This window comes from Canis aureus, chromosome 1 (genome assembly GCF_053574225.1).
Source record: "Canis aureus isolate CA01 chromosome 1, VMU_Caureus_v.1.0, whole genome shotgun sequence".
Classification (NCBI taxonomy): domain Eukaryota; kingdom Metazoa; phylum Chordata; class Mammalia; order Carnivora; family Canidae; genus Canis; species Canis aureus.
In genome coordinates, this window is record NC_135611.1 from 101,531,245 (window position 1) to 101,558,007 (window position 26,763).

Sequence of the window (26,763 nt, forward strand, 5' to 3'; positions counted from 1 at the left end):
CAGCAAATCAACCAAAATGACACACCACATTAACAGAATGAGGGATAAAAATCATATGATCATCTTGGTAGGTGCAGAAAAAACATTTGACAAAATTCAACAACACGCATTTATGACAAAAACTCTCAACAAAGTGAATATAGAAGAAATATACCTCAATAGAATAAAGGCCATATATGACAGATTCACAGCTAACATCATACTTAACAGTAAAAAGTTGAAACCTTTTGCTCTAAGATCAGGCACAAGGTAAAGATGCCCACTCCTGCTACTTTTATTCAATTAGTATTGGAAGTCCTAGCCACAGCAAATGGTCAAGAAAAATAAATAAGACGCATGCAAATTGGAAAGAAAGTAAAACTGTCACTATTAATAGATAACATACTGCATATAGAAAACCTTAAAACTTCCATCCAAAAACTATTAGAATAAATTCGTAAATTTGCAGGATACATAATCAATATACAGAAATCTGTTGCATTTGTATACATTAATAACAATCAGAAAAAATTAAGAAAACAATCCCATTTATAACTGCATCAAAAAAAGGAAAGAAAAGAAAATACAATAAATTTAACCAAGGAGGTGAAAAGCCCGGATTCTAAAATATATCAAGACACTGATGAAAGAAATTAAAGATAGCACAAATGGAAAGATAATCCACACTTGTGGATTAGAAAAATTAACATTGTTAAAAATGTCCATACTACCCAAAGCAATCTACAGATTCAATGCAATCCCTATCAAAATACCAATGGTATTTTTCACAGAACAAATAATCCTAAAATTTGCATGGGACCACAAAAGACCCCAAATAGTCAATGCAATTTTGGGAAAGAAGAACAAAGTTGGAGATACCATACTCCTAGATTTCAAGCTATATTACTAAGCTATAGTAGTGAAAATAGTATGGTACTGGCACAAAAACACACATAGTAAATGAAACAGGATAGAAATCCCAGAAATAAACCCACACTTAAATGGTCAATTAATATTTTTTAAAAAAAGATTTTATGTATTTATTCATGAGAGACAGAGAGAGAGAGAGAGGCAGAGACACAGGCAGAGAGAGAAGCAGGCTCCATGCAGGGAGCCTGATGTGGGACTCGATCCTGGGACTCCAGGGTCACGCCCTGGGCCGAAGGCAGGCGCTAAACCGCTGAGCCACCCAGGGTTCTCCATGGTCAATTAATCTATGACAGAATATAGGCTAAAGAAAAGATACCTTATTTAATAAATGGTGTTGGGAAACCTAGACAGCTACATGAAAAAGAATGAAAATGGATCATTTTATTATATCATATAAAAAACTAAACTCAAAATGGGCTAAAGATTTAAATATGAGACCTGAAAGTATAAAACCCCTAAAAGAAAACATAGGCAGTAAGTTCTTTGACATTGGTCTTAGCAATGGATGTCTTCCTCACATAAGGACAAAACCAAAAATAAACAAAAGGGACAACTAAAAACTTGCACAGCAAAGGAAACCATCAACAACACAAAAAGGCAATCTACTGAATGGGAGAAGATATTAACATATTATATATCTAATAAGGGGCTAAAATAAAAAATATATGAAGAACTCATAAATTCAATATAAAAATTTGATTTAAAAATGGGCAGAGGACCTGAAGTTCTTTCTCCAAAGATGACTTCTAGATGGACAACAGGCACATAAAAAGATGTTCAAGATTACCATCAGGGAAATGCAAATCAAAACCACAATGAGTATCACCTGACACCTGTCAGAATAGCTCTTATCACAAAAATAAGAAATAAGCATTGGTGAGGATGTGGAGAAAAGGGAAAAGTTGTGCACTGTTGGTGGGAATGTTAGTTGGTGCAGGGACTGTGGAAAACAGTATGAAACTTCCTTTAAAAATTATAAATAGAAATACCATATGAACCAGCGATTCCACTTCTAGGCATTTATCTGAAGAAAGTGAAAGCATTAATTCAAAAAGACATATGCACCCCTATATTCATCACGTTATTTACAATAACCCCAATATGGAGGCCATCAAGAGGTTCAATGATAGGTAAATGGATAAAGATGTAGTATGTGCATGGAGTTACATATCTATCTCTGTATATATAAATCTATCTAGTGATCTCCATAAATATCTAGCTAGCTAGCTAGCTAGCTATAAAGAGGTACAATGAAATATTACTCAGCCATAAAAAGGAACAATATCTTGCCATTTGTGACTTTGATGGACCTAGACAGTATTATACTAAGTGAAATAAGTCATACAAAGACAAATATCATGTGACTTCACTTATATTTGGAATCTAAAATGCAAAATAAATGAACAAATGAAACAGAAACAGGCTCACAGATATAGAGAATGATGGTTGCCAGAGGGACGAGGGGGTGGGAATAGGTGAAACAGCCAAAGAAGATTAAGAGGTATAATCTTCCCATTGTAAAATAAATAAGACACAGGGACATAATGTACAGCATAGAGAATACAGTCAATAATATTGTAACAACATTGTATGATGATATATGGTAACAACTTGTGGTGACCATTTTGTAATCTATATGAACACTGAATCAGTATGTTGTATGTCTCAAACTAGGATATTGTATATCAATTATTCAATTTTCAAAAATCAATGAAATTTAAAATTACTTCTTTCAAAAGATCAACAAAATTGACAAAATGCGAAGTAGGCAAGTTAAAGAAAATAACAAAAGCAGGAATGAAGACACTACTGAGGGACACCTGGGTGGCTTAGTGGTTGGGCATCTGCCTTCGGCTCAGGCCGTGATCCTAGGGTCCTGGGATTGAGTCCCACATCGGGCTCCTTGCGGGGAGCTTGCCTCTCCCTCTGCCTGTGTCTCTGCCTCTCTCTGTATCTCTCATGAATAAGTGAATGAAATCTTAAAAAAAAAAAAAAAAGACACTACTGACCCTACAAAAATTAAAAGTATCATAAGGGAATATTATAAAAATCTATCCTCTCAAATTAGAAGATTTGGTTGAAATGCAAAAAATCCTTAAAGGACACCAATTATCCAAAATTGACACAAGTAGGAAATCTATATAGGACTATATTAAGCAAATTTTGACTGAAAATTGAAGTTTTCCCACAAGAAAATTCTAGGGTCAAGTGCCTTCGCTAAGGAATTCTTGCAAATATTTAAAGAAATATCACTAATTTTTCAAAAACTCTTCCTTCCATCCTTCCAGAAAATAAAGGAGGAAACACTCCCAAAGTTTTCTATGAGGTCAAGATTCCTCTGATAGCAAAGTCACACAGAGATAGCACAAGAAATCTATAAAACTTAGCTCTTATCAATATAGATGCAAAATACACTAACAAAGTACCAGAAAATTGACTTGGCAACATACACAAAGGATCACGTGTCATGATCAAGTGAGATTTATCCCAGGAATATTAAGTAATGGATTATGCCATATAAATAGCGCCCCCCCCCCAAAAAAAAACCCACCCCACTCTCACACAAGTATCTCAATAAATGTTAAAAATGGATAGAGTCTAGAAACGGATCAGCAGAAATACAGTCAACTGATTGTTGAAAGAGAAGCAAAGGCAATTCAGTAGAGAAAGGATAGTCTTTTCACCAAATGGTGCTAGAACTACTAAACATCCTGTTTTGTTTTGTTTTGTTTTTTAGATGATCCAGGGGCAACTGGGTGGCTCAATCAGTTAAGTGTCTACCTTCAGCTCAGGTCAAGATTTTGGGGTCCTGGGATTAAGCCCCATGTCAGGTTCCCTGCTTATTGGGGAGTCTGTTTCTCCCTTTCCTTTTGCTCTTCCCTCAGTTAGTGCTTTTCTCTCTCTCAAACAAAATGTTTTTTAAAAATGATCTAGATAATTTATACTTGCACAAATATTTTCCCAAAATGGATAATAGACCTAAATGCAAAACACAAAACTACAGAACACCTAGACAATAACACTGAACAAAATGCAGGTGACTTTGGATTTGGCCATGTTTTTTTATATACAACACTAAAAACACAATCATTAAGAGAATAACTGGGTGATCTGAACTTGATTAAAATTAAAATTCTGCTCTGCAAAAGATAGTGTTAAAAGAATATGAAAATGGTATTCATATATCATTAGGGAATTTCATTTTTAAAATTTATTTATTCATGAGAGACAGAGAGAGAGAGAGAGAGAGAGAGAAAGACGACAGACAGACAGAGGCAGAGGGAGAAGCAGGCTCCATGCAGGGAGCCCATTGTGGGCCTTGATCCCAGGACTCCAGGGTCATGCCCTGGGCAGAAGGCAGGTGCTAAACCACCGAGCCACCCAGGGACTACCAATCATTAAGGAATTTCAAATTAGAGCAACAATGACACACCATTACACAGCTATAGGAATGGTCAAATTCCAAAACACTGACACCACCAAATGCTGACGAGGATGTGAAGCAACAGAAACTCTCATTCACTGCTGGTGGGAATGTAAAATGGCACAGGAACTTTGCAAGACAGTTTCTTACCCAGGTGCCTGGGTGGCTCTGTTGGTTAAGCATTTGCCTTCGGCTTAGGTCATGCTCCCAGGATAGTGGGATCAAGCCCTTTGTAGGGTTCCCTGCTCAGCAGGGTCTGCTTCTTCCTCTCCCTCTGCTCTTCCCACTCCCTCACCCTCTGGACCCTGCTTATTTGTGTTCTGTCTCAAATAAATATCTTTTCAAAAAAAGTTTCTTACAAATCTAAATATACTCTTACTATATGATCCAGTAAATCACATTCCTTGTCTCGAACCCAAGAGATAAAAACTTATATCCAGGGGATCCCTGGGTGGCGCAGCGGTTTGGCGCTTGCCTTTGGCCCAGGGCGCGATCCTGGAGACCCGGGATCGAATCCCACATCGGGCTCCCGGTGCATGGAGCCTGCTTCTCCCTCTGCCTGTGTCTCTGCCTCTCTCTCTCTCTCTGTGACTATCATAAATAAATAAAAATTAAAAAAAAAAAAAGAAAGGACACATAATAAATACATCCTTAAAAAAAAAAAAAACTTATATCCACACAAAACCTACATACAAATGTATATTGCAGGTTTATTCATAACTGCCAAACTTGGAAGCAAGCAGGATGTTCTTCAGTTGGGGAATAGATAGACTAACTGTGGTGTATCTATATAATGAAATGTTATTAAGTGATAGTTTGCACACAGATCTTCAGAGTAGCTTTATTTTTTAACAGCCCCCATGCTGGAAACAACCCAAACATTTACTAATAACTAAATGGATAAAAAACAATTGTGGTATATGCATACAATGAAGTAATACTCAACAATACAAATGAACAACCTATTGATACATGCAACAAGATGAATTAATTTCAAAATAGTTATGGATAGTGAAAAAGGCCGGAGTCCCCACTCTCCAGAATGTATGTATCATATAATTCCATCTATACAAAATTCTAGAAAATGCTTCCTCTTTTTTGTGAATTGTGAGAAAGGGTATTAGAAAGATGGAGATAAAAGGATTATAAAAGGACACAAGGAATCTTTCAGTTGTGTTGAATATGTTCATTATCTTGATTGTGGTGATGGTTTCACAGGTATATACACATGCTGAAACGTAACACATTTCACACTTTAATATGTGCAGTTTATTTCATGTCAATCATATCTCAATGAAGTTTTTGTGAACTAAATGTTCCCCATAAAGTCATTTACCTTCCCTCTTAGAAAGTCACATCTGCCAACTATTTTGGTTTTACCACATCCCTCTCTCCACAATTCAGGAGGGTGACCCCTGCCTCAATGTCAGCAAAAACCAGAGCAATGAAATCCATGTCCACTTCAGTCACTAGGAATGCTAGCTGGGTCAGAGAAGCCCTATCATTGGATCTCTTTTTCATCTGTCCTGAGGTTCCTGCCTGTGTAGTGATGGCTACAACATCAACGGCCCAGGGAGGTAGAAAAATCCATAAACCTTAGACACTCCCAGTGGCCTTGGCCACAGAAGATAAAGAGTCTGAAGGTTCTGAGAATTTCTATATTCTCATCCCACAAAAATCATGGACATTTGTAGATGCCTCTGTCAGAGGAGACACTCATCCCCACTCCATTTTCTCAGTGTTTCTGTCCCAATTATGAGCCCCACCTTGCCCTGAAGGCCTTCCAGGCAATGACACCTGCCTATGGGAATCAGGACATCAGGGACTGGCTTCTGTGCAGATCCAAGAGACAGAAATCCCTCAAAAGTGCTAGGGAACATGGAACACTCTCTAGGAACAAGAGACCTAATTCATGTTTCCAGAAGCACTGGAGATTCTCACACCAATCATGCTCTCCTCAGAAGTGAACTTGGGGCTCACAGGAAACCTAGCCTCCTAGGCCACAGGATGAGGCACACAAAGCTCTTCACTCTTTTCTAGCAAGCCTTGGGCACAAAGAAAATTAGGCCAGCTAGACTGGGATCTGTTCTGTCACTCTGCTAACCCTTCTGAGGCATATAAAGTTAGTGCAGACGTGTTCCTCTCTTCATTTTGGAAGAACCCAACTTTTTCTTAATCCATTCCACACAGTGAATAGACAGCCCCCCACCCCTCCACACACACACAAAGTAAATACTGCCAGAGCAGGCCTGTGTCACCGCACAAATCAGAGCAGCATGGGGCAAGCAGTTCGAAAGATTGGGGATTTAGAAGACAACAAATGAGTCATGGTTATTATGTTTACAGCTGACACTGTTCATGAAATCTTGTCTGGAAATCCCCAGCAGACTCCAGTTCAGAATCTCTTGGCCAGGGCTGGATAATGTCCACTCAGAATCCAGTCAAGGGAGTTGGAAGTGAGGACCTCACTGGGCTCAGAACACTCATTATTCCATCCAGAGAATAGGAGAGAGAGCACAGGAGTCTGCCTTCCCTGACCATACTAGAGTGGCTGACACACACTGTGGGACCTTGACAGCTGGGAGCAATGAGATGGCTTCCGCCATAGGCACGGGCAGTGATAGAACTCTGTCAAAAGCCCTGGAGAGTTCAGAAAGTGCAATGCACCTCATGGAAGCTTCCCACCTATGTGGTACTAATTGGGAATCTCCCCATAATACATGTATGGATGTACAAGGTTCACCTGCTGGGTGATGACTTTCACAAAGGGTAATCACAGAGATGTTCTCTGATGTGAGTCCTATCAGGTTGAACAAGGAGATGAACATTTTCTACATTTGTAAGGCCTTTCTCTAGTGAGAACTTCCTGGTGCTAAACAAGTTTAAGAGATGTAACTAAAGGACCACCAAAACTATTGCATTCATGAGGCTTTTCTCCAGTGTGAACTTTCTGGTGGCGAACAAGATGGGAACTTCTACTGTAGGCTTTCCCACATTCACTGCACACATAAGGCTTTTCTCCAGTATGAACCCGCTGATGTAGAATGAGGCTAGAGTTTCGGCTGAAGAATTTCCCACATTCACTGCATTCATAAGGTCTTGCTCCAGTGTGAACTTTCTTGTGTTGAACAAGGTGGGAGCTACTAATGTAGGCTTTTCCACATTCACTGCACACATAAGGCCTTGCTCCGGTGTGAACCCTCTGGTGTAGAATGAGGCTGGAATTGTGGCTAAAGCATTTTCCACATTCACTGCACTCATAAGGCTTCGCTCCAGTGTGAATCCTCTGGTGTACAATGAGGTTGGAGCTATGGCTAAAAAATTTTCCACATTCACCACACTCATAAGGCCTTTCTCCAGTGTGGATTTTCTGGTGCTGCACAAGTGTGTCTTTACGGCTGAAGGCTTTCCCACACTCACTGCATTCATAAGGCCTTGCTCCAGTGTGAATTATCTGGTGCTGAACAAGTGTGTCTTTGCAGCTGAAAGCTTTCCCACATTTGCTGCACACGTAAGACCTTGCTCCTGTGTGGACTCTCCGATGTTTAATGAGGCTGGAGTTATGGCTAAAAAACTTTCCACATTCAATGCATTCATAAGGCCTTGCCCCAGTGTGAATTCTCCAGTGCTCAATAAGGTGGGAGCTTTGGCTAAAGAATTTTCCACACTCACTACACTCGTAAGGCCTTTCTCCAGTGTGAAATCTCTGGTGCTGCACAAGTGTATCTTTACGGCTGAAGGCTTTTCCACATTCACTGCACTTATAAGGCCTTTCACCAGTGTGAATTCTCTGGTGCTGAACAAGGTGGGAACTTCTGCTGTAGGCTTTTCCACATTCACTGCAGTCGTAAGACCTTTCTCCAGTGTGAACTCTCTGGTGCTGAACAAGTGTGTCTTTGCGGCTGAAGGCTTTTCCGCATTCGCTGCATGTGTAATGTCTTTTTCCAGTGTGAAATTTCTGGTGCGTTTTTAAGTGAGACAGGTGAATGAAGGCCTTTCCACACTCTTTACACACATGTGATGTCTCTCCACTGTGAATTTTTCTGTGATTAATAAGAGCTGATTTCTCATTGGACATATTTCCACATGGTGTGCACCTAAAGGGTCTTACTTCAGTACAACTTACCTGATTGCCAAGGAGAGTGAAGGTATTCAGGAAGGTGTTCCCATTGTCAGTGCAACTGAAAAGCACCAGTCCATCGTGGTCTCCCTGGGGTTGGCCAAGACTAGTGCTGTGTGGGAAAGACTCCATGAACTCAGTCCTTTTGTATGGAATCATCCCACTGACAGACGACTGGCAATGGAAGAGGCCAGAGCTATCTAGCAAGTCCATCCCTTCCTCCCTGCAAGTAAAGGGTCTCCCTAACATGTGGAATTCACAGCTCTTCACGTACGAGGTCCCACCAGCAGCCCCTCTGAAGAGATCCTCTCCACTATACTGCTTTTGGTGTTGGTAAAAGTTTGCACTGAACAAGAATCCTCTCCTACATGGGGCACATGTGTACAGCTTCTGCAAGGGGTGTGATCCCTGGTGTTTGGCCAAGTGCAAAATATCTTTTACGAGTGGGTCACACACCTCACACAGGTGGGGTTTTGGGATAAATGCACCTGACTTGGAAGTCCTGAGCTGCGACCCTCCTACAGAAACACTCTGCTCAGAAGGTGTCTCCTCATTATCTGCTTCACGCCAACAATCTGAAAGCAAAAAGATGCTGGTGAGGTAAATGTTGACTCTGGTGGACAGCAGCAGCCCAATCTTGTGTGTGAGAAACCCCAAAGAATGAGGGCATTGGCTTGCTGGTGGGACAAGTGAGCCAGGATCAGGGTGAGAAAAGGCCCACTGTTGGTCCTGGACCTCTTAAGGTCACAGTAAGGAGAAACGATGAGGAGGCACAATGGTGGTACATGGTATAGGGCACAGAGAAGTTTCCAGCTTGCTCCTCCATTGAGTAGGGCCTTGGCTGCTGAGCTCTCTACAGAAAAATGTGTCCAGGCCCAGGAAAATCTGACTGTGAATAAGTAGCTGGTTCTCAAGGATTATTTTAGGAAATATGCACGACTCATTGCACATTAAAGTAGCCAGCATTGCAGAGTACTGCAGAGGGAGAAGAGAAAAATGAATGAGATAAAGACGCCAAAGAAGGAAGGAAACAGCCAAGGGATGGAAGACAGAAAAGAAGTGACAAATGGACAAAGTACCAAAAATAGGAAGTAAAGGTAGAAATGAAGTATCGTTACAGGCCCTGGCAAACACTAGTGAACACAAAGTAGGCTAAAAGTATGATCTGAACCCAGCACTAACATGACGATCCTCCAGCTCCCTCTCTGGGCCTCTCTCACTGTGGCTGGATCAGGTCTGCCCCGTCAGATACCCAAGGCTTCCTGCCCCTCTCCAAGTGAGCCACTACATGGGATCTGGAAGATAAAGCTATAAAGAAAACCCTGGGCAGACGAGTGGCCTAGGGAGACCCACCCCACAGAGAAGAAAATGAAATGTTAAAAAACAGAACCCTGAAGGAAGATTTAGCAGAACAGGCCTGAGGGCAGACCTGAGGACACTGAGCTGCCATGGATCTAGACAGTTACCTGGCCAAGGAGTGCACAAGCCATGCTGAACCTGCTGAACAGAATGAAAAGGCCCTGAGCCCCTAGCCCATTTCCAGCAAGGCTCTGGGCAGCGAGTGCTGGAACTGCTCAGCAAGGGAGGGGATGCTGCACACAGCCCAGTCCTGGCACCCATAGCACCTCCTCTGGGCACCAGAGGAGGGAGGGAGAAGAGTCACTGAGCTAGCTGGACAAAAAGAGCGGCCTCTGGGACACAGGGCAATAACCAAACCAAGGGCCACAGGAGTGAGTGGGAGGGCCTGGGGAAGGCAGCCTCTGAGAAGGCCTGGGAATACCTGACTCCCAGCGTTCTCACCCTTGTGTAAGCCTCTTCCTTTGCCTGTAGGCATGGCCTGGCTCATTTCTAAGGATAATGGGATAATGGATGTCACTTTCAAGGTCAGGTTAGGAAAGGACTGGATTCCATCCTGGACATTCTCTCTCACTCACTTGCTCAGAGAGAAGCAGCATCCATGTTAGGAGGTACACTACAGAAAGGGCAACATGACAAGGAACCAAGGGAGGCCATTGGCCAACAGCCAGAGAGGGACTATTTGTCACAGTTCAACAAGCCACAAGAAACAAAATCTTGCAAACAACCACACAAGTGCATTTGTAAGTGGACTCTTCCTGAGATTGGCCTTCAGATGAGAACACAGCCCTGACTAAAACCTCATGAGAGCACATGAGTAAGCTGTGACCAGGTTCCTGATACACTGAAATTGAAATAATATTTTTTTTTTTTACTGTTTTAAGCCACTGAATTGGGGTGTAATCTGCCATATACCAATAGATAAAACAGAAACTTACCCAGTGAGGCCACCAGTGCAAAGTTCTCCAGCATCACATCACGGTACAGAAGTCTCTGAGCTTCCTCAAGGAGCTCCCACTCTTCCCGGGAGAAGTACACGAACACATCCTCGAAGGTCACATGGTCCTGTCATGATGGCGGACAGCTGAACCCATAGGCAACAGGAATCCCCAGTCTTTTTTTTTTTTTTAAAGATTTTATTTATTTATTTATTAATGACAGATGGGGGGGGGGGGCAGGCAGAGACACAGGCAGAGGGAGAAGCAGGCACCATGCAGGGAACCCAATGTGGGACTCGATCTTGGGTCCCCAGGATCACATCCTGGGCCAAAGGCAGCACTAAACCGCTAGGCCACTGAGGCTGCCCAAGAATCCCTGTCTATGCATGCACGCAGCCACTGCTGGTCCCTCTCCTTCCAGCCTCCTAGCTCAGAGGAGACACCAGGACACCACTAGCACCTGCTCTCTTCTCATGTCTCTCTGAGTGCAGCCCAGAGCCAGGTAGGTGGGCAGATAGATACTATGTAATCTATGGGTCGGCCATGAAGGGCACCAAATGCTCTCCTGTTGTCCTTCACACCATACTTCCCCGAAGATACAACCTTAAGACCATTAGATCACACTTCCCCCAACATGTATTTTATTCTTTAAACCACCCCTTTTTCCCATTTGGAACTGCCACTACCACTAACAAATTTCTGGTCATAACATATGCACTTATAGGGCACCCCCACGCCAAAATTCCACTCTGCACATGGTGTCCAAAAAGTGCACATACATCATTGTGACAGGCACCACTGTCACCAGTGCCTAAGCAAGAGACCCAGTTCATAGTCTCAAGTTTCAACTTTCTTGTTATTATTTTTTAAGATTTTATTTATTTATTAGAGAGCAAGAACAAGAGAGATTACAGAGGGAGAGGGAGAAACAGACTACCCAACGAGCAGAGAGCCCGACGTGTGGCTCAATCCCAGGACCCCAAGATCATGACCCGGGCAGAAGGCAGACACTCAACCAATCGAGCCACCCAGGTATCCCTCAACTTTCTTGTTTTTCACTGCATTGCCATCATGACCTGGAGATACTCTCTCCTAAATGTAACCCACAGCTCTACCCCCATTTCACATACTGGCCATCACCTTTTGAACTTCTGAAACTAATACCCCTCCCAGAACTAAAAACATGCACCCACCTTGATGTCTCAACTAAGGAGTCTCTAGATTTCTTAAAACTCAACGTGAGGAAAGCCTAATCCCCAATGTAATTATAGAAAATTACTCTATCAGCTTCCCAACCAGGTAAAGAAAACAAAACAAAACCCTCTAGGGTCACCCACAACTCATCCGTTTCTCTCATTCACCCTTCACATCAGAAAATCTGGCCACCCTGCTTATAAAACAGATATAAAATCCACCAATGTCTCTCACTTCCACAGCCACTTCTCTGGGCCAGTTACCATCAACACTCACAGACAACTGCAGTAGGTTCCCCACTCATGTCCATGCTCTGTTTTCAACTAGAGAGCAGCTTAAGGGAATCCATTAAATCTTAGTCAGGTCACCTTTCTCTTCTGTTCCAAACCTCCCATGTCTTTCACTACCCTCAAATTGAGGTCCAGCTCCTCAGCCTGACATTCCGGACTCCTGACCCTGCTCCCAACAGACAAGTAAGATCTGTGGTTCCTTGAGGACTCCTAACACAATCTTACCTGCCAGCATTTGCACAACGCTGTCCCTGGGCCCAATACACCCTTCAATCTTTATCCTATTGGCTACCAGAAGTAGGAAACTCTATTAACTCCTTGCCCGGACTCAGAATGCTGGGTTAGAAATACCACCCACTTACGGTCCCCAGACTAAAATGCAGATAGAGGAACAAGTAGAGAGTCCCAGAATATCGTATTACTATGTCTCATCAGAAAACCCAGTGGGCCCTACTTTATTTATTTATTTTTAAAGATTTTATTTATTTAGTCATGAGAGATATTGAGAGGCAGACACATAGGCAGAGGGAGAAGCAGACTCCCTGCGGGGATCGTGATGGGGGACTGGATCCCAGAATCCCACCCTGAGCCGAAAGCAGACACTCAACCACTGAGCCTCCCAGGCGTCCCAAGTGGGCCCTATTTTAAAAGCAGATACTGAGCTCATACACTATCCTGACCCCCACTGCCACCACTCTGGTCCACCTACCATCAACACTCACCTGGTTTACTGAGGTAAATTCCATTCTGGTCTCCCTACCCACCGCCATGCCCCCCAATCTTTCCACTCTGCAGCCCCACGGAGTCTGTTAACACCTAAGTCAGATCATCTCCCTTCTTTGTTTCAAACCTTCCACGACTCCCACAACCATCAGAACACAAGCCCAGCTCTTCAGGCTGCCATTCCAGGCCTGACCCCTGACCACCTGCTCTCTGTTCTCACCAGGTGATGTAACAGGCACCTACTGCTCCTGGAACACGAATTCATTCCCACCTCCAAGTATGTCTACTAGCTGGCTCCTGCATCTCGGAAACCCTTGCACACCTCATCCCAAGGATGCTGGAACCCGGAACCTCACCGCAGATGCTTCGGGAGTGACCGCCCTCCGCTGCCCTTATATTCAGGAGAAGGGAACGTTAAAGGCAAAGTGAGGAGGGTCCTTGGACACGCCACCCCCTCTATCGGGGTCGGCGAGGGCCTGAGGGACCCTCTGCTCACCTGAGCCCGGTACATCAGCGCCGGGACAGCCATGGGATCCTGTAAGCAGAACCAGGTCGTGAAAAGCGGGCAAACCCGGCGGGTCCTGCGGGCTCAGCGGGAACCAAACCTCCGGGAGGCGGGGAGACCTCGGCCGACCGGCGCGCTCCGAGCCCGTCTCCCCCGCGTGAAAGCGAGCCCAGGCTCAGGGCGCGGCGGCCGGGGACGGACGAGGACGCCGCGGGGTTGCTAAGACCTCGGGAGGGGCGTTGCTCCGGAGGACACCTCCGCGCAAGGTCGCCCGTGCCACGACAGGGCTCATGGAGGCCAGCAAAAGCGCGTGTTTTAGCGTCCTTCCCTGCCCGGTTCCAGAGAGCCGCATGGGAAGCGTACCACCCCAGTCCCCGAGGCTCTGCCGCCGGCGCGGAGTGCCTCGGCACACGCAAAATACGTCACGATGGCGACGCCGGAAGTCCCACCTCTGCCGCCAAGGCAGCGGGAGACGCCTTGTTCCGGGCTGTCATTGGCACGACGCCAAGGCAGTGGGCACAGATTTCTGGGTAATGTAGTTGGTGCCCTGTATCGAACTAGGCAGTAGGCATCTTTCCGGGTTTTCTTGAGAACAGCAAAGTGGCTCCGGCGGAGGCTGCGGGGAGGAGAAACATGGGAGAAATATGGTCCAGTAGTGCCAAATCTCCTCTTACACTGATACACCCATATTTCTTTGGTCACCTGGGACAAAGCCCATCCTCAGTGGTCTCCAGCACGTGATCCAGTCTTTAATCCTGGGGGAGCTACTTCATCTCTCAGCTTTGAGGACTATGTTGTTTTTTTGTGTTTGTAAGATTTTATTTATTTATGAAAGACACACAGAGGCAGAGACATAGGCAGAGGGAGAAGCAGGCTCCCTATGGGGAGCATGATGCGGGACTCAATCCCAGAACCCCGAATAAGGACTTGAGCGGAAGGCAGATGCTTAACCACTGGGCAACCCAGGTGCCCAGGGGACTGAGATTTAAATTGAATGGTGAATATGCCTCCTTGGTGGGGCCTTTGTGTGGTATTGTTATATATTCCTCTAATTCCTTGATTCCCAAATTTAAGCCCCTGACCTGACAGTATCATCATCACCTGTAAACTCTCTGGCCCAACCTACACCTCCTGACAGATAAAACCTGTGGGCGGGGCCCTAGCTTAAGCTTGAGAACTGGAACTCTCTTGAAAAGTCATGACCGTCTTCCTTCCCCCAAAATTTAATAACTAAAATGGGAAAACAGTACAACCTACTTCATGGGAAATGAAATGATAAATGCTTAACACAGAGCCTAGTGCTAAATACTTACAAGCTGTTATTGTTACTATTCATCATCATCACCAGTTTCTCACATGTACTGCTGTAGGAGGATGTCAGGGACCTCTCTTTGCCGAATCACTAATGATATTTGTTAAAACACAACATATAACCATTGTGACTCAGCAAGTAGCATCATGAGGGTTAGAATTTTTGCATTAAACACATGTGCATACCATTAGGTGCAATTAATTAAAAAAAAACACATCCTATACAAGAAGGTTTCATAAAGCACAGGTAGGTCTATTGTCCAAGGGACACATTCTTACAGCCCATATGATTCAAAACATAGGACTATCAAGACTAATTGATCTTAGCCTTAAGTGGGTGTGGACTTAATATGGTTTCATATCGTTGACCTTATCAGGTCAACCAAATCAGTTGTTTTGCTAGCAAAAATGGATTTATTCTAGAATAGCAGAGAATTGCAATTCAGGACAGGTAAGCTATGACAAAAACCATAGACTAGTTTAACAAAGGAAAACAATTGTTCTGTGGAGAAGAAAGAGCAGCTTGGGAAGTATTGTTTTGAATGGAAGTCCATTGGAGAAAAGCAAGAGTTCAGGGTGATGATGATTTCTCTTTGGTTAAGTTGCTGGGGTGGTCGATTTATTGTAGGAGATGAAATGTACATCTTTTCCTGTCCAGGCTTGTAATTGATGATTCTTCCCTGTTGAAGATTCTTCTCTTGACCTCTGTAATTGGCGATTCTTGACTTCCAGTGGTACTGCGTGAGAGCTCCCCCTTCTGGCTTCCCAATTATATTATAGTGACATTTTCTTTTACTAATTTTCACATTTCCCCCTTTTGACCAAGATCTTTCCCTGAAAACATCGCTAATCAAGAGTCAGTTTTTCTTAATTCAGTGGCCTTTTGTCCCTTGATGTCAGGAAGGACCTTTCCTGGATATCATGTCTCACGTTGGAGGACTCTAGGTCTGAAAATAGCCAACCAAAAAATATTTATCCGCACTAATTCTGACTTGAGGAAGAAAATTTCTCCCTATGGAGCCCATCCTGGAGTTATGTATACCTCCTGGAAGTCCCTGCTTTAAAAGGCCATGAAAGCAGAATAGTGCAAGAACATACTGAAAGAATTAACCAAGTGCATTTGGGAAGAGAGTGCAGGTATAAACATAATGCAACAGCTGATGGACTTTTTGTAAAACAGTCCATCAAAAACTTCAAAACGTTTTTAAACAGTATTGTTATCTCAAAAGAACTGTTTGGAACCAAATGCATTATCAGCAATACAGTCTTAAAGTTTTAAATTCAGAAACCATGAATTTGGCTGAGAATCCAGAGTCAGTTAATAGTCCAGATTAAAAGAAGGAAGGAAGGAAGGAAGGAAGGAAGGAAGGAAGGAAGGAAGGAAGGAAGGAAGGAAGGAAGGAAGGAAGGAAGGAAGGGCTGTAAATCTTGAACTTTTTAATATACCTTGTCCAAACATCTTAGGAAACAAGTCTTGTCATATGTCATCTGCTTCAATCCCAGGAAATCTTTACTTTCAGGTCACCCAGCAGATGGCAGGTCCAGTCAGAGTTTGGTGCTTTCTTTAGATGTGTTACATGAATTTAAAAGGAGTCTATTCTCTGGAGTTTGGCAGCACAAGTGTTGTGGGGCCTTCCTGGTGAGTCTTTCTGGAGGAATCCTTTCCAGTAGATGAAATCTTCAGGTTGCAAAGTGTGATGCTTAGGGTCTCCATCTCCCAGGAGTGCATTGTGAAAATGTTGCTCTACTGAAGCATGGAATTTTTAATAGAAGCAATTGGGCCTTATAATATTTAATTATATCTGTGGGTCAAAGGAAACAGGGGCCAAGATGTCCTATGCTATCTCAAAGAGGGAGAGTCTACGTGGGAGGAATCTGAGATTTAGAAGGATCAATGGCAATATTTTTGGTCAAGGTACATAGAGAATCATTACACATTTTACCAATAGATTCTTAACAGTGCCATTAATGTGTTCAACTGACCCTGAGGACTGAGGATGGTACGCACATTGATTATAAATCATTCAAACAGAACAAAACTGTTGAAACACCTGACTGGTAAAATGGGTTACTCAACCACTCTGATGTTTGAGAGGTGTTTCTCAGGTAGGGATAATCTTTTCTAAGAGAGCCACAGAAGAAGTGGCCTGTCTACAAGGGGAAATTTTGGTACAGTGGAGAAAATATATAAACCATCACTAAAATATATTTATATCCACGAGACAGGGAAAGCTGTATGAAATTCATTTGCCAAAAAAAATAAATAAATAAATAAATAAATAAATAAATAAATAAATAAATAACAAATTCATTTGCCAAACCTTGAATGGTTTATTGGGCAGCTCAAAGTGTCTGGGAGTGATTTGCTCAGGTTTCCTTTCCCTTTGGACAAGCAGGACAAGTGAATTGTTATTTTTTGTGGCTTTATTAATATTTTCTCACCAATATTGGTTCATCAAAACAATCATTTTTGTCAGTAGATGAACGGTTGTACATTAGCAAATAGTGGGAATTTTAGAATTTCTGGTAGGGCTGTACTGTCATTTTGTCCAAATAATAATTCTCTCTTTTTATCAAATCAGTAATTATTAGTATTCCAATATTTTTTCCTTTTTTGGAGCCAATTGTTGGGTGTCTCTGGTCAGTTTTTCCAAATTATCATCTGGGAGAACATCCCTTTGGACTGGACAGAGGTTTGGCTATTGAGTCTCCTTGAGAGCACCATTTGGCAGAAGTATGAGTGAGGTGGATTCCTTTTGCCTCCAGGAAGTCAAATGTGGAATGCCCAGGAAGCTTAATAACAGCCAGAGCAGCCGGCCTGTTGATATAAAGTGGCCAAAGGTAAAGGTGCTGCCTCATTGACTTCAAAACAAATTGCAGTGGCATACCCAGCATGATATTTACTATTTTCATCCTTTAAATATGAATCATTTGTAAGCTACAAAACGTCTGTGGCAGTTAGAAGAGATTCCTGTAAATTGTTATGAGGAGTCAAAAGAGGTGATCTGTTGAAGTTAAGCAGTGTGAGGGGTTTCATCCATGAAGGAGGGGAGAAGGGTGGCAGGATTAAGGCTATTACAACAAGAAAGAGTTACATGAGAGGGAGTTAACAGGAGGATTTCATAGGAGGTAAGGTGACTGGCTGAAAGGTGTTGCATATGAAGAGAACTTGGGAGGGCTGCTTCTGCGTGGGATACAGGATGGTTAAGGGGGACCCCATGACTATTTTTGCAGTGGCCTTAACTAAAAGGGTGATGGATGGAATGGCTTTGAGGGAAGGGGGATATGCCCTAGCCACAGGGTCTAAATGTTGGCTATAATACACTATGGAGTGATGATGGTCCTCAAGTTTTTGGGTGAGCACTCTAAGGGCATTACCTTCCCTCACACATACAAAGAGGGAAAAGACAAGTTGATAATAAGGTTGTCCCCCAAAGACTTTTCTTTAAAGTCCCAAGAGCTATGTCACTCTGACCTTTCCAAATAATAGGGTTAGGTTTGGCATTTTTAAAAAGTTGAGCCATAAGAAAGAAGTTTGGAATCCAAATTTGGTAGCAGCCAGCTAGTCCAAGAAAACCTTTTAATTGGCACTTCATTTCAGGTTTAGGGAATTTCAGGATGCCATGAAGCCTACCTGAATCCAAATGTAGTCGTGATTCTGAGATCAGGTGCCCTAGGTATTAAACCTGAGTTTGAGCACATTGCAATTTTTCTTTGGAGACTTTATGTTCCTATAAGGCCAAAAGTTTTTACAGTTGGAGGCTCTGAAGAGGCTTAAGAAGGAAAGCAAAGAAAAAAATCATCTATGTGTATTGTAACAAAGTAGAGCCTGCAGAAAACTTTATATCACCCAAATCAGCTTTTAAGATTTGTGGAATGTAAGAAGGACTCTGTGAAACCCTGGAATATTGCTGTCCAGGTGGATTGCCATTCTTCCCAAGTGAAGGCAAAAGGCTATCCTTAGCAACTGGAATACTAAATCTGTACTACAAAGGTCAATTACAGTGAAAAATTTGCTTTCAGTGGGATTGGACGTCAATAGTGTATATGGGTTAGGAACAACAAAGTGCCAAATGTTGCTCAGAGGTCCTCGAAAAACCTCCATCCCCAGCCACTGAGTTTTCTCACAGGTAAAACAGGTGTTACAGGGACCAGTGTAGGGAGATAATGAAGCCGTAACCCTTATGATCATCTGTTATGCCTCAAAGAGCTTCTTTATATGATATTGATTAACCCAGGGGGGGAGGTTTTGAGGGACTTCTTTGAATTCTGATGGGAAGTACACTGTGGATTCTGCCAATATCAGTTGAATATTTTGCCCAGAAGGAGGATGATAGCTGATCCAATAGGTATAAATGATCGGTGTCCCCAGACTAAAATGCTAGTAGAGATGGAGCAAATAAAAGATGTCAAAGGGTCATTTAATTAGCCTGGTTGGCTATTTTGATTACCTGGTTGGCTACTGTCAAATTCTAGAATTATTTTTCCCTTTGGGGAGAAGGAAATTCCAGCATGATATCTTTTCTAAAAAATCTCAGCCGCATAAATGAAGAGGGATGGAGGAACTAGGGAGGAAAGTGTATCTCTCAAAGGGAATAGACAAAAGGGGATAGGTTCAGAGACAGAAACCTACTGAGGTTTATTAGAGACCCCCACTCTCTGAACTGTTTTAGTATGCCAGCGCAGGGGCTCCTTTATAACAATGGGGTTGAGCACCATGAGTGAAGCTCTAGTGTCAGTAAGACACAGAGAGATTCATTTCCAACCTGGAGAGTGATTTCTCCAAACCGATTAGAGGGAAAATTGGGAAGAGACCTCCGTGGCTCCTCTGAGCCCACTGCTGGGAATTAGAACATTGGAAGGGTCGGCTAGGAGGCTGAAGGTGCCTGGAGCACTTAATTTTATAAGAACCTTTTACCTAATCTCCTGGCTTTTGCAATAATGGCAGAGACCATGAAGACTGTGATTTTGTTTAGGAGCTGCATTTGTGTGAGATGAAGACTGATATCCAGCAGCTGAAGGCCACCATATCTGGTTCTCTTCCTTATCAAGACACCATCTTCCCATCATCTGGATCTGCAGCTCCCAAGGAAGCAATAATCCTGGGTAACTATGAAAACTGGAATCACTGAGGCCCAAGGAGGGAACTCCAGTAAGGAGCACAAATGAAAAGATAAAACAAAGAAACCTTTTTACAATCACTCTTGCCCATATTCCATTGGCCAAAATTTATTTACCTGGTCCCAAATTAAGTGTAAGGAAAGTGAGGATATGCCTGTCCTCTTGGGTGTCCAAAATAATAGTATTGGTGAACACCTAGACATACAATCCATCAATTTGATCACCAATACCCATTTTATCATTCATCATCTACATTCTACCCTTTTACACCCTTGCTGATACGACAACCAAAACATCATCCATTCACTGACTGCATCTCAAAGTTAGGGTCACTGGGTGAAGTCTTAGGCAACTCAGGTCCAAATACTGTTTCTCCATTATATACACATGTCTTCACTCACACCCATTATAGTTATCTGTCCAGAACACAGTAAAAGGACATATTGAAACTGTGGAAGAAATAACCAGAACCAGTTTTCTATATACAATGAATGCATCTTTGAATTTTTTTTATACAATGTAAAACAAGACTATGTGAGACCAAAGATGAGGAATTTAATGGAAAAAAATAACAGACAGAAATGACGCTTTAAAGATTCTATTTAAGGGGCTCCTGGAAAAAATAAAATAAATTTTAAAAAGGGGGCTCCTGGGTGACTCAGTCAGTTGAGCAGCTGACTCTTTATTTTGGCTCAGGTTCTGATCTCACGATCCTGAGATTGAGTCCCAGAACCAGGCTCCTTGCTCAGTGAGGAGTCTGCTTGAAGGTTCTCTCCCTCTGCTTCTGCCCCCCATCTTCTCTCTCTCTCTCAAATAAATAAATAAATAAAATCTTTATAAAGATTCTATTTAAAGTTGAAGGAAAGTGATCCCAAGTGAATGGTCTGTGATGGTAGGAGGTATGAGGATTTGTGAGAGTGGTGTGTTTATCGATTAATACAACCATTCATTATCTGTGTAAAACATTAATATTTCCTTTTTGGAGACAGAATGAAGGAATTACCATGTATATGCTCAATACCATGTAAACTGAGAGTGGCAAATTAATTTTAAATCTCATATTTTTCAAGAAAGCAAAGATAGTACCTATATTCTATTGTGTTAAAGAAGTATGTTATCATTTTCAGCTTAAGTGCTAATAAACAGAATCAGTGTGTACACCTTACAAATTTGAAGGAAAAATTGAAATGTAAAGAAATAACAAAGTTTTTAAAAGGAAATGTACAGAATAAGTGAGGCAAAGAAAAGCACAAATATCTACAGAGAATGTATTTAAACCCAAATATGTATCAACCATCTCATGAGATGAGTATGGAATAAATGCTTAGATCTGAAGTCAGTAATTTTTTATATTCTTTGAAAGCTTTATTTATTTATTTGGGGGGCGGTGCAGAGGGAGAGGGAGAGAATCTCAAGCAGACTCTGCTTGGAGCACGGAGCCCAAAATGGGGCTTGATCTCATGACCCCAAGACCACGACCTCAGCCAAAATCAGGAGTCAGCTGCTCAACTGACTGAGTCACCCAGGCACCCCAGTAATTTTTATTGATTAAAAATGTCCAACCATAGCATGGACACAGGGACACATCTAAAATATAACACACAGAAATGTATAAAACAGGTCTTGAAAAACATACCTGTTATAATTATTTAAAAATATCATATGTGAAACATGTATGTGTATCAGGAAAAAATAATTTGAAGGGAGAAAGCATCACCAAGAAGGTATAATAAAATATGTATGTAATTTGTAATAGTAACTCAAATTATATAAAGCAACGGTTTCAGAATAACAAGGCTAAAGATACCAGTTCATGAATATATCAAGCATTTTTATATCAGCCATCTCAGAAATTATTTTTTTTGCCAAATAATGAAATCCCTATATATTATTTAGAGATGTGTTTAATGAAATTCTATAGGTGCATTAATAGTTTAAAACACATATATTGAGACGTTTGGGTGGCTCAGCAGTTGAGTGTCTGCCTTTGGCCCATGGCGTGATCCTGGGATCCCGAGATTGAGTCCCACACTGGCTCTCTGCATGGAGCCTGCTTCTCTCTCTACCCATGTCTCTGTTCTTTCTCTCTACGTCTCTCATGAATAAATAAAATTTTAAAAAAATAATAAATAATGTTTTAAAAAATAAAACACATATATTACAAATAAAGGATGATAATTAACAAATGATACATTCATTTCACAAATGCTTTAAAAAAATCCACAGTAGAGGGCAGCCCGGATGGCTCAGCTGTTTAGCGCTGCCTTCAGTCCAGGGCCTGATCCTGGAGACCCAGGATTGAGTCTCACGTCAGGCTCCCTGCATGGAGCCTGCTTCTCCCTCTGCCTGTGTCTCCGCCTCTCTCTCTCTCTCTCTGTCCTTCTTGAATAAATAAAATCTTAAAAAAAAAATCCACAGTAGAGGAAAGCATACTGATTGCATTCATATAGATTTCAAAATCAAGCATAAAATGTACTTATAATTAGTAGTACATATGTAAGGTGTCAAACTATGAATTTATAAGAGAGTTGGGGCACCTGGGTGGCTTAGTGGTTGAGCATCTGCTTTTGACTCAGGTCATGATCCTGGGATCCTGGGATCAAGTCCCACATCAGGCTCCCTGCAGGGAATCTGCTTCTCCGTCTGCCTCTTTCTGGGTGTCCCTCATGAATAAATAAATAAAATCTTTAAAAAAAGAGTTAGTAAAGCAAAATTTCTAGATAGAGAATTCCTCTAAAGTATAAAATGGTATTGGTAATCTGTGAGGTTCATAAAACATTCTAATCTTGCTATGCTCTTTTATATGCTGTGTGTTGTACATTGATATTTATCTTTTTTTCTATATGTGTAATTTCAATAAGATAAAATGGACAAATCTTAGGTATATGGCTTGATAGGTATTTATTTGCCTGTCAACACGCATATAAGCCCCACCCATACAAAGTCACAGGACATTTCCAACAGCCCTGCAAAGATGACCATTATTGTCCTTTCTCACCATATATTAGGTTCACCTGTTTTTTAACCTTTCTACAAGGTTATAGCATGTACTACTTGGTCTCTGACTTGTATCACTGTCACTCACTGTCTTTTTCTGGGAGATTCATCCACACTGTTGCATGAAGCAGTAGTTTTCATTGCTGTGTTTTTTTCCATTTTATGACCATATAATTTATTTAGGCACGTTCCCATGGATAGCCGTGTGACTAGTTTTAGGTTCTTGGTTATTATTGATAATGTCACTTATAAATCTATAATCCTAAGGATTCATACCCTTGAGCAACACGGGGGTTAGGTGTGCTGACTGAAAGTTGAAAATCCATATATAACTGCTGACTCTCTCAAAACTTAGTAATAGTCTACTATTGACCAGAAGTCTTACTGAGAGCCTAAACAGTTGATTAACACATATTTTGTATGTTACCTCCTGTATCTTTACAATAAAGTAAGCTAGAGAAAAGAAAATGCTATTAAGAAAATCATAAGGGAGTGGCACTTGGGTGGTTCAGTCGGTTAAATCTCTGCCTTTGGCTCAGATCATGATCCTAGGGTCCTGGGATAGAGCCCTGCATCAGGCTCCCTGCTCAGTGGGGAGTCTGCTTCTCTGTCTGCCCCTCCCCAACTTGTGTGCTCCCCTCTCCCTCTGGATGTGCACATCCACCAATACAGTTTTGGTAGTTCTGTGTGTGATGGTGTAGTAGAGTTGGCTCCCAAAGTGTGTATGTTCCGTGGCGTGTCTGAGTGTGCTCTGCCTGCATCTGCTTCCAGGTGCCCCTGACCAACTGCCCAAACTAGAACCAGGTCCCTTGCTCTGCCACAGCCCAGTCACCTCTAAGGGGATCTCTGAATGCCACTCAGGCACTCTAGAACAATGTCCCCACTGGGATATCTGTGCCCTCAGCTCGTCCCAAGACAGAATTCACCACCTCTGGGAGGCCTCTCAGTTAGTCTGATACCCAGGCCCTGGCCTCAAATCTCCCCACACTGAACTTCCATTTTCTTCAATGCACAGGATGCTTACCCACTCAGAGCTTTGTGTATGATGTTTCCTCTTCCCAGAACTCTGTGTAGGGCTAATTTCTATCTGTATTACAGGTGGAAATTTGGCACAGGAGGGGACATGATTGGAAAGGGAAAGAGAAGGTCAGGAGGATATTGGGGGCTAGGTCATGGCATTAGTAGCTGGTCTGGCACTCAGCTCCAAACCCTGGGATTCTCCTGTTGAACATAGCAAGTTTACAGAACACTAACCTCAGTCCAGGGCATTCAGTGACCATGACAAACTGAGACAGAGACAAAACCATCCCATCATCATATCAGAGCACAGACAAAACAAGAACTCTGTGCAAACAATGGAAATGACCAGGTATCTACCTCTCCTGGGTGACTCAGTGACAGCTACATCATCTACCAGCTGATGCTGTGGTGCCACTTCCAGCCCCTGCTTTGTAGATAAAATATTTCAGGATATCCAATCATAGATCAACCCCACTTCCCAACAACATCCAATTCAGACCAAATCTCCACTTTCTTAAACCCTCTTACAAATCACTGAGCACAAACCCAAAGCCTGGAAGACATCCTAATACCCTCTTCCTGAGGGTTGCACATTTCCATGAGTGCGATATCCTATACTGCAGTGTACCAATACACCTCACTCTGTTCCACTACAGGTGTCAGGTGCATTTCTGGTGCCAGGTGGCACTGGCACCAAGTACCCATAGACCCAAACGCTTCTCTGAACTCCAGGCTTGCATACCCAACTAGATATCAATACCTCCTCTTAGATATCTAATAGAATCTCACAAGTAAGTACAAACCACAATTCCTGATGTTGCCCTGTCCTACTCCCCACTTCCCACCTTAGCCACAGTGGCCCTCCTCTGGTTCCCACTCATCAGTCCTGCATCTTGACATGCGCTGTTAATTGGCAGATGTTCTCTAGCTCCAACCCTGCCTGAGTGTCCTGCATCCTTTCAGGGTCTGCTTTGCTTTGTGTGCTTTACCTCAATGCTCATCTTCCCATTTTCTACAAGAACAAGGAACTCTAGGGACCAGTGACAGGACCAACATCATGTGGCTGGGGATGGGCATGGTGCAGACAGGCTGGAATCCCAACCAATTGCAATTTCAAGCTCTTAACAGCTATGCCGCTCTGGTGCTCCACAGTTGTCCTCACATCACCATTAAAATCCGCTTATACTGCCAGGGTTCCCAGACAGATTGATGTCAGTGCAAGAAATCCTTTGTTTCACCGGTTTAATATATGTCCCATGTGAGCTCTAGGGCGGGACCAATGACTCAGTCATCCCCGTGTCCTAACCCCCCATGGTGTGCAACGATGGATGCACGTTGTCTCATTCTTGCCACAGGGAGCTCTCTGACTGAACACATAAGCAAAGGTCTGATGGTGAGAAAAAGGTGAGAGTACAAACCTCGGTCGTGATCCACTGGACAGCATGTCACAACTGCTTTGGGACAAAGGCCCAGGCTTCAGAATGTGCCTTGTACCAAAGAGCTCCCGGGTGGGGAAACACCCTGGAGTGTTTCTTCAACCCTTACATACCTAGGAGCTCAGTGACAGAGCTACGGTCACTGCATAGACAAGCTCCCCCGAGAGAGGACAGAGAAACGCAACTTTTTTTCCCAAGTAACAGAAAACTATACATGCTGTCATTGAAAGATTGTTAACTATTGTGATGACTAACTCATGGGGAAGCACATGAATGATGAAATGTGGTAAGGCACCACAGAAGGGGTTCAGCCCACAACTGTGATGCAGAACTGTGCCTAAGGTCATTGATGAGGTTTTGAGGAGGCTCAAAGTGAGAATGATTATATTTATATTAAAAATTATGCAATTTTCTTTATCATGAGGGAACAATCATGAGGGAACACCTCATATAGTTCAACATTTGTCCTCAAAGACAGTCCCAAAGGAAGGCGAATATTCCCAAATGCCCTGCCTGATGAGAACACAAAGGAAGTTAAGTCCACAGGGGAAAATGGGAAAGTACATGTACCTGTACATGTTACGTATACCTCTTCACCCACAGGTAAATTCCACTTTTCTTTTTTTTTTTTTTTTTCTTAAGATTTTATTTATTTATTCATGAGAGAGGCAGAGACATAGGCAGAGGGAGAAGCAAGCTCCCTGCAGGGAGCCTGATGTGGGAACCGATCCCATGACCCCGGGATCACGACCTGAGCCAAAGCCAGATGCTCAACCATTGAGCCACCCAGGCACCCCCCAATCACTTTTCTTTATAACAATACTTCACACATTCTCCTAAAACTAAAGGATGGGCTTCTTTATCCATGTTTGTTTTTTCAGAGTTTATCATGAATTTACCTTGAATGTGTTTTACTGTTTGTTTTGGCCCTAATTTGACCCCTAGAAAACTACTGAGGTGGAGTTGGAGAAGATCCTCAAGATATTTAAAAAAGTGAAAAACCCAATCAGAGGGAAGTTTTAAAACCCACCTGGGAAGACTGCACGGCTACATGATCACTATGATGGCTCAGAGAAAATAAAGAAAAATGCAGATCTGGATAAAGGAAAAGTGAGCAGGCTGGATGTTTAAAATGACATGAAAAAAGGCTTTTTTTTTTTTTTTTTTTTTGAAATTGAAGGCTTCTCTTCCATTCTTACTCCACATAGTCCTAGATGTCCTAGCTGGAGCAATTAGGCAAGACAAAGAAATTAAAAGGTATCCAAATTAAATAGAAAGAAGTAAAACTGTCATTATTTGCAGATGATATATTCTTATAAATTGAAAATCCAAAAGACTCAACTAAGAGCTGTTGGAGCTAATCAGTGAATTCAGTAAAGTTGTAGGATATGAAGTCTACACACACCAATCAATTGCATT

The 26,763-nt window shown here is 42.5% G+C and overlaps 1 protein-coding gene and 1 long non-coding RNA gene across 3 annotated transcripts; one reads left to right on the forward strand and one right to left on the reverse strand.

Moving 5' to 3' along the window:
* Positions 1 to 250: 250 nt before the first annotated feature.
* Positions 251 to 14,072, reverse strand: ZNF304 (zinc finger protein 304). Its single transcript, XM_077912926.1, has 3 exons — positions 13,451 to 14,072; positions 10,748 to 10,874; positions 251 to 9,028 (listed from the first exon to the last, which is right to left on the reverse strand). The coding sequence occupies exons 1-3, from the start codon at positions 13,481 to 13,483 to the stop codon at positions 7,206 to 7,208; spliced, it is 1,983 nt and encodes a 660-aa protein (XP_077769052.1). The 5' UTR covers positions 13,484 to 14,072; the 3' UTR covers positions 251 to 7,205.
* LOC144322769 (uncharacterized) lies at positions 13,904 to 26,609 on the forward strand. Of its 2 annotated transcripts, none has more exons than XR_013388425.1 (3): positions 13,904 to 13,989; positions 19,747 to 19,876; positions 26,290 to 26,609. It is a non-coding gene; the product is annotated as an uncharacterized LOC144322769 (long non-coding RNA). The 2 variants fall into 2 exon arrangements; XR_013388428.1 differs by lacking the exon at positions 13,904 to 13,989 and adding an exon at positions 16,290 to 16,409.
* Positions 26,610 to 26,763: the final 154 nt, after the last annotated feature.

What these genes read in the sequence shown, in the direction of transcription:
- ZNF304 (XM_077912926.1), bottom strand. Translation starts at nt 13,483, where the DNA reads ATGGCTGTCCCGGCGCTGATGTACCGGGCTCAG. An exon ending in CGCTGATGTACCGGGCTCAG is followed by an intron (nt 10,875 to 13,450) that starts GTGAGCAGAGGG and finishes CCATCATGACAG; the next exon opens with GACCATGTGACCTTCGAGGA. An exon ending in TGCACTGGTGGCCTCACTGG is followed by an intron (nt 9,029 to 10,747) that starts GTAAGTTTCTGT and finishes TTTTGCTTTCAG; the next exon opens with ATTGTTGGCGTGAAGCAGAT.